Genomic DNA, 7,782 nt, shown 5'->3' with positions numbered 1-7,782 from the left:
TAGTGGGCCAGAGAGGAGGAGGGAGCCAGATGGGAAGCTACTGCCAAGCTCAGGAGAGGGAGAATGGGGGCTGAGACAGCCCTCAGGGACTCAGGCTGGATCTGAGGGGAGAAGGAGAGCTATGCGGAAGGGCTCACTCTCCAGTTTGAGCATCAGGGTAGTTAGAGGCTGTGATCCGAGAAAGCGGACAGTAGTTAGCAGTTTGAACATATTTACAGTAATTCCCCTACATACAAACCTGCAAGTTGTGAACTTTCAAAGATGCGAACGTGCATCTGGTTGCAGCAAGGAACCTGTGCCATCAGCGTCAGGTGTGAGTGAAATTGCAGCTTGCCCTCCGTCTCCTATTGCTGACGATCCTTCAGCTCTACCATCTCCCACCTCCTTTCCCTCCTCCAGTCAGTAACTCTTCTTGCCTGTTCACTCGATGCTGGCCCCTGGATGCCAGCTGTTGTACTGTACTACTGTACTTCTCAAGGTTCTGTACTATAAGATTAAAAATGTTTTCTTTGGGCTTCCCTCGTGGCGCGTGGTTAAGAATCCGCCTGCCAAGGGGGCACAGGTTCGAGTCCTGGTCTGGGAAGACCCCACAGGCCGCGGAGCAACTAAGCCCATGCGCCACAACTACTGAGCCTGCGCGCTAAAACTATTGAGCCCGTGCACCTAGAGCCCGTGCTCCACAAGAGAAGCTACCGTAGTGTGAAGCCCGCGCACCCTGTGCACCGCAATGAAGAGTAGCCCCCGCTCGCCGCAACTAGAGAAAGCCCGCACGCAGCAACAAAGACCCAAGGCAGCCAAAAATAAAAAATTTTAAAAATGTTCTTTTTTTGTTTTTTATGTATTATTTGTGTGAAAAGTATGATAAACTTATTACAGTACAGTACGATATAGTTGATTGTGTTAGTTGTGTACCTAGGCTAACTTTGTTGGACTTGCGAACGAGCTCTCAGAACGGAACTCGTTCGTATGTAGGGGACTTACTGTATTGAGCACCTACTACATGCCAGGCACCATGGCTGTAGATTTCAGGTAGAAGACACGGCCCCTGTCCTCATAGAGTTGAGAGCCCCGTGGGGAAGGCCGGTGTCCCAGGTGATGATGAACGCTTGCCGGTGTCCACAGATCTGTGAAGGACGGTGCAGCGGGCCGCACAGGGTGGAGTGCGGGTGCGCCTGCGCTGACAGGCAGGTGGGGTAGGAGGCTGGATGTGGGAGGTCATCAGCTTGGAGGTGACGGCCTGGGGACAGTGGGTCTGAGAGAAGAGATGGCAGGGGAGGAGGGTACACATCGGAGATGGATATGCCCTGAGAGAACAAGAGGAAAAGGATTTACTGGAGCCGGAGAGAGGATCTGGGGGGAGAGGGAGCGGCCACAGGGCTCAAATGTCAGGGGAGGGCCAAGGAGGAGAGGGACTGGACAGGCCAGAGGAGTTGAGAAGGGAGCTGAGCATGAGCAACTCTTCCAGGAAGGGAGGGAGGGAGGGAGTCAGGGCCATGGTTGGAGGAAAGTGTTGTTTCACTGTTTGTTTTTAGCGAGGAGGAGACCATCTACAGGCTGAGGGGAAAGAGCCACTGGAGAGGATGAGAAGGAGGCCTGGCGGAGGGCAGGGAATCCTTGGAGGGAGCACAGATCAATCACACATGAAAAATGAGAACCAGGTAAGGCAGAGGGGAAGGTGGGAAGGATGGGTATAGATTTGAGCAAGTTTACCAGGAAAAAGGATGGAGTGGGGTGCAGGTGGAAGCAGCTGGGACGCGGAGGGAGCTGCCCCCTGAAGGCTTGGAGTTCCTGGTCGTGAGGAGAGCAGGGCCCTGATGAGGGCCTTGAGGAGAGGAGAGGTCTGGAGTGCCCCTGGATGGCAGGAGAGGGATGGGGTTAAGGACAGTGTGTGGTGGTTGGTTCTGGCGGGACTCCTGGCAGAGAAACTTTAAGGATCAGAGCAGAGGAGGGCTGATGAGAGTGTCATGAAGGCCTCTGACCCAGTGGGCCAGGCCGGGGAAGGGACAGGAGAGGACAGGCAGACTGAGAGGAGGGACAAGGAACAGTATATCCTCGGTGGGGTCAAATAACAGGGTGTGTGTGGACCAGAGTAGAGATGGTGGCTCAGGAAGTTGGGGTCAGAGAAGGGATTTCTAGGATTTTAGAAGAGTCACCTTTATGACAAGCCCTGCGTGTGGCTGGGGAAGTGGGTCTCTGAAGGCAGGTGAGGCTGTTTGCTGTTGGATAGGCCGGGGCTGTGGGCCCTGCTGGGACATGGGGAAGGGGTCTGGGGGTAGAAAACAGAGTCCAAGTCTTTGGTGAAACGGGAGAAAGGGCTAAAGACCCGGTACATGAGGCAGAGTAGCGTCAGTGGCCTGAACCTCAGAAGGGGAGGGGTTTTAGGGGAGGGCAGACGGGGGGTCTGGAAGGGGCGCCAGCAGGGGGAGCAGAATCCTGAGCCCCTACAATGATGTCTCTGTCCTGGGTCCACGCGGCTTCAAAGGAACAGCGTGCCTCCACTTCCTTCTGAACTTCTCTCAGGACTGGGCGCAACAGCAAGTATTAAGAACACGTGAGAAGCAGGCCACGGACCAGAAATCTCTAACTGCAGGCTGAGCTGAGCGAGAAGGGCTCTCCGCCAGTTCACCTCACCCGAGGCTGAAGAAAAACACCAAATGCACATACAACCTTATTGTGCTGCTTTTAATTACGAAAGATGTAAAATGATGCATTATAAAACTTGGAAGCTACTTTATACAAATTCCAATCTTTAAATATTGTTTAACAAGGGACCTGGGAACTAGGATACTGGCGGGAAGTCTGATTAGTTGCTGTGATGGTTCCATCACGAAGCAGTGGAAGACACACGCTTGGAACCGTCTGTGCATGAATCAGAAGAGCCGATGAGAGGCGGAGTTGGAAATGTCTTCAAATACGCAAATGGACTGGAATATAGATTTCAGCTCGGGTAATATACAGTAGACTTAGGAGAAATGAAACAGGACAATGGAGAATTCATGTTGACCTTGACATCATCAAAGTTTCTCCTGACACTGTATGTCCTGAAAAACCACAAACGTACAGAAGGGAAAAATAGAAAATACAGATAGGTTTTTAGTGCTATGCTGTTTAACTGCTAGTAAATGAGAGTAGTACAACCATCGATTTCTTGTGAAAAACTAAATACTGAAAAATAGTTTACTCTGAAGTCTGCAGCCACTTCAGATGCCAAGGACCACGCCTGGTTTGTTGCAAAGGCAGCAGTGAGAAGGTCAGGGCGACCCCTGTCCATGGGTGTCCTTGACACCATGTAAGCAACGTGGGTTATATAATGCCCAAAACCTTTTCACAGGAAAAGATGGGATGGATGGACCTCAGGACAAATTGAATTCAGTGCTAAACCTCACTGTCATTATACCAACCCAAACAAGTCACTTTTCCCAAGAGCCTCCATTTCCACGAGTCCCTGGTGAATGCCCAGGGGGAGCACACTTCGTCCTGTAGGTCTCGGGGTCTCTAGCTGTAAGACTGGGCTGCTGTGCAAAGAGTTGGGACCCTGACACTAGTGATCCCTGTGGGTAAGGCACTGTGTAAAGAGCAGACTATCCTGGAACCTCCATTTTTCAAAAAAACCTCTTACAACATCAGCACTCCTCCCTGTCTGAAAGGCCAGATCAGATTTGGGGGTCTCTGACACAGGAAAGGCAGCCAGGATCTGGCTTTTTTTGGCACACTGGGGTGCTGTGTATGATGAAAGGCCCTTTTACTTTAACAAAAAGTCACTGCCCTCTGAGATCGGGAAGTTTAACTGGGAATATGGCTTCGAAGGGGAGGCCAACTGCCTCTCCCTGAGCCAGAGCTCAGGCAGGGAGGACTCTGGTTTGACTTCCTAATTCAGTAGCGGGGGTTCAGGGTGAACGTGAGGCGGGAAGACTTGGGCTCCACAGTGAAGATGGAGCAGTGCACGATCGAGGTTACTGGAAAGACTGGAGGGAAGGGATCCCCCTGAAGACAGAAGGAAATGGGACAAGGTCTGGAGAGGTTAACAGCCCAGGACGCTGTGAGAGACCCCTCCAGCCACCAGGCACACGTGTCAGATTCAGACCCACAAGGTGCAGCCTTGCTTCTTTGGGTGGGAGCAGTCTGGACCCTTCAGCAACACCCCTGGTGTCTCCTGGAAGGACACCGGCTGTCTGGGCAAAGGCTCCGACATCTTCACCCCTCCTTCAGTGTGTCTGTCCTCTCTGTGCTGTCCACCCATGCCCGCATTCGGCCCCGTTGCCCACCCTCCTCCCCAGACGGCTTCCAAACCCACCCATCAGGTTTCTGGTCAAGGGCTGGCCTGGACTAAGTCAGAGGGGGCAGGTGGTGGTGGAAATATAGTAATACTGTTTTGTGCTAAGAAACTGATGACTAATGATGGTTTCATAAATTAGGCCTTCATTTTACTATAGACTATTTCTTCAACCTCAGAGAATGAATCTCTTCCTAACACAATCGAGAGCAAAACCTGGGTCTGAGAGGGAAGATCTTTTGAGGTGGCCAGGACCCCTGAGGTCCCGGCAGGTGGGAGGCCTCAGTTTGCTGAGCCATTCTGGATGCACTCAGAAGACAGTTTCCACCTGCCTGCATACTCTGGAGGAGAACAGGGCGTGCAGTCTAACCGTGGATTTGGTCACCTAGTGTTAAAAGCATATTAAAGTGCGTGCTTAACTTAACCACAGGCACAAGTGTTAGAAAAGCTGAAGCTCTGAGAAGATTTGGTAAGGGATAGGAACAGTGAAAGATTAGACTGCTTCACAGCAAAGCAGATTCATTCATTTGTGCATTCATTCACTCATTCACGTGTGCATTTGATGCACGGTTCTGCAGCACCTGCCCAGCGCCAGGCACTTGTTAGGTGCTAGGGGTTCGATGATGACTAAGGCACAGTCCCTGCCCTCAAGGAGCTTAACAGTCTAGTGGGGTTACATGAACCACCCCCATTCCACAGAGGAACAGCTTCCCTTTGCTGCTGTGCAGCTGCTGGGTGGGCCCGATCCAGACCTCCAGCCACTCCCTCCAGCTGGTCTGTAGAGAGGGAGGACTGTATGGTCCGGAACTTGTCTGGAGGACTTCGTGTGTCTCTGAGATACTGCAGCCCCCTTTCTCTCTTCCCCAGCCTCCAAGAAGAAGCACCGTTCTCTTCAGGCTCATCTATTACCAGGGGATTTTTTTTTTTTTTCAGTGACTGAATAAAATAGTCTTCCTTTTCCTCTTGTCCATAGGAAAAGGGGTTCTGAAGCAGCAGAAAAGAGATTACAAACTGGGTGGGGGGGGAAACAAATTAGAATTCAGTTTGCTTAACTCAAGTCTGTTCTTGGACTTGTGGTAAAAAGCCTTCTTCACGTTAGAATTGAGGCCTCTGAGAGCCCTGGCCCTCCGCTCTGCCCTGGAACATCCTGCCGCCGCTGAGCCACGATGGCTGGATCAGAGAAAGCATCGTGGGGCTGTGGTACCGTTGCTGGAAGCTGAGCCAACTTCCGAAGGCCTGTGGCCCCTAACCGCCCCCCACTCCGGGTCCTTTCTTCAGTGTTGATTGAGATCAGTGGTTCTGAGCACTACACAAGGCTACTGAGGCCTCTTGCTATATTTTTACACACTGACCGATTAGATGGCCAGTAAAAGATGTAACGGTTGTGGTGACGACCAATTCATCGGAAGCCCCAGAGCAGCCTGCCTGCAGCAACAGGACCTGTGCCGCAGGCCTGAGGGGCGGCGCCCAGCTCTGTGGTCTAGAATGAGCCACGGCATCTGAGATGGGACCTCGTCTGAGAGCTGGGAACCAAGGAATTGGTTCCTTCGGTGTCAGAGCCCGCGATAACTAATGCCCAGGGCTGCAGCTGGCTCCGTCCTATTCCGTTCTGTCTCAGAAACAAGCCCTCCCGCCCCGTTCCCTTATGTTCACAGTCGGTCAGCTCGAAGCGCCTCTTCAATAGAGGGGTCGAGCAGGCCCAGGCTGGAATCACTTAGCATGCTGAGTCCGTCCAAGCTCAGGGGTTCGATCTGGAGCTCTTCTTCCAATGGAAACGGAGTGTCCACGTTTAGGCTGACCTCGGGCATGCCTGCCAGAGCACTGCCGAGGTCTTTGAACAGGCTGGTGCTCGAGTCTTCTGGAAAGGGCAGCGGGAGGGGAAAACAATGCGGATTAGGAGGCGTGAGGGCCCAGGTCACTAAAAGGACACAACTGATGACAACCCCCAAAATGCCGTTCCTGTCATCTTCCCGACCAGGACAGTCATAACCTGTGTCCCAACCACTCCTGGGCCTATGGTTTTGCTCTGGAATCTATGCTCTTTTCAGTCAGCCCCACAACTCCCAGTTTTGCAGGTTTTCTCCCTTGGAACAGTTGTCAATCACGGGAAGTTAAGTAGTTCGGAAAAGGCTTGGGTCACAAGGCCCCTTCCCCACCGCCTCACAGGCTCTGGGGCTGGACACCTGCATCTCAGAAAGGTCAAGTTGAGCTGCAGGACTTTCATTTTCTGCTTCATATAATGTTATGTTGTCTAAACTATCTTACAGTGGTATCTGTAGAAACACAGTGAAATAAAAGAAGCAGCACTCACCTGTCAGGATGGTGTTTGGGAAATTCCCGCAGTTGGAATACAGGTTTGGTCTCAAATGAAAGGAGTCCTGTGGTTCTCGGGGACCTTGTTGCACCAGGGGCACCTGGAAGCAACAAAGGTCACCTTGTAAGGGACCATCTCTGTTTCCAAGGACAGAACAGTGCATGCTCCCGAAGCAAAACCAGACATGAACGCTCTCTTACAGTCCCTTCTCTCTAGGATCCCAGAGTACCCGGCCGCTGCGACAGCCTACACAGAACATTCTGCTCAGGCAGGGGGATGCTGCGGTAGAGGAGGGGTCCCTGAGGGCCACACTTGTCCCTGTTTGCACACTGCCTGGACCTCTATGCCATCCCAGGAGACACCACTGGCCATGGTTTCTGTGGGCCCTCTGGTCTCAGCTACCTCCCCTCCTCAGCACACAAAGGCCTCTGGAAACTACCACCTGTGGAGCCCTTCAAAAGCCCTGTCTGTAACCAAGGAAGTGATGGGCTCTTTTCCTCTTTGGTTTCTAGAAAAACGAGAAAGCAGAACCTTCTCCTTCGCTCACTCAGAGGGAGGAACCACAGGCAAGCCCCTCTCTGCGAGAAAGCCTCTATGAGGATGGGTTAGAACTGGGGCCTACTTTACTTATTTATTTTTTTTATTTTTATTTTTTTGTTAATGAAAATTTATTAACTATATAACCTTTGAGTACCAGAGAAACTTCAATATGTACAGATCACCATGAAGTTCCCAGTTTCTGGGGCCTATTTTAGGTGCCGTTCCTGAAATTAATTTTTAAACTATTTAAAAAAATCTTTCAAAAGTAGGAGTTTCCATCATTTTTTCAGAAACCACTGACTCACCTAGACTCAAATGGCTTCTTTAGAAATTGGGGAGGCAAGGACTATTGGTTCTTACCACGAGGCTTCCCCATGGCCTATTCAGGAAACATCTGTCTTTATTTATTTTACTGTTATTATTATTAAGTTCTGGAAAGTGCTCTTCCTTCTCTCCATAATATATCCTGGAGCCCAAACCATAATTATTGAATATTATAAAATCTAGGGATATTAAAAAATGGTCTGTGTTAGGAAGAAACTAAAAAGCAAAAGCAAAAGCCTGAATGAAAGTACCTTTGGGATTGACCCCTGCCCCAGCCAGGACGAGCTCCCAGGAGGCCACACACTGTGCGGGGCACAGCAACTCAGGCCGA

The 7,782-nt window shown here is 51.2% G+C and overlaps 1 protein-coding gene across 2 annotated transcripts in view; it reads right to left on the bottom strand.

Moving 5' to 3' along the window:
* Positions 1–2,667: 2,667 nt before the first annotated feature.
* Positions 2,668–7,782, bottom strand: part of CRTC3 (CREB regulated transcription coactivator 3) — a 109,770-nt gene continuing 104,655 nt past the window's right edge. Inside the window, exons 14-15 of one of the 2 annotated variants that reach the window (XM_082616842.1) lie at positions 6,585–6,687; positions 2,668–6,128 (exon numbers count right to left, since the gene is read on the bottom strand). In XM_082616842.1, the coding sequence (XP_082472968.1) occupies positions 5,923–6,128; positions 6,585–6,687 (309 nt within the window). In that variant the 3' untranslated portion in view covers positions 2,668–5,922. Of the gene's footprint in view, positions 6,132–6,584; positions 6,688–7,782 lie in introns of both variants that reach the window. The other variant, XM_082616841.1, reaches the window with a different exon arrangement.

Source organism: Mesoplodon mirus, assembly GCF_964341445.2.
Source record: "Mesoplodon mirus genome assembly, chromosome: 4".
Classification (NCBI taxonomy): Eukaryota; Metazoa; Chordata; class Mammalia; order Artiodactyla; family Ziphiidae; genus Mesoplodon; species Mesoplodon mirus.
Note: the sequence above shows the minus strand (reverse complement) of the source record. Positions and strands in the feature narration are given on the sequence as shown.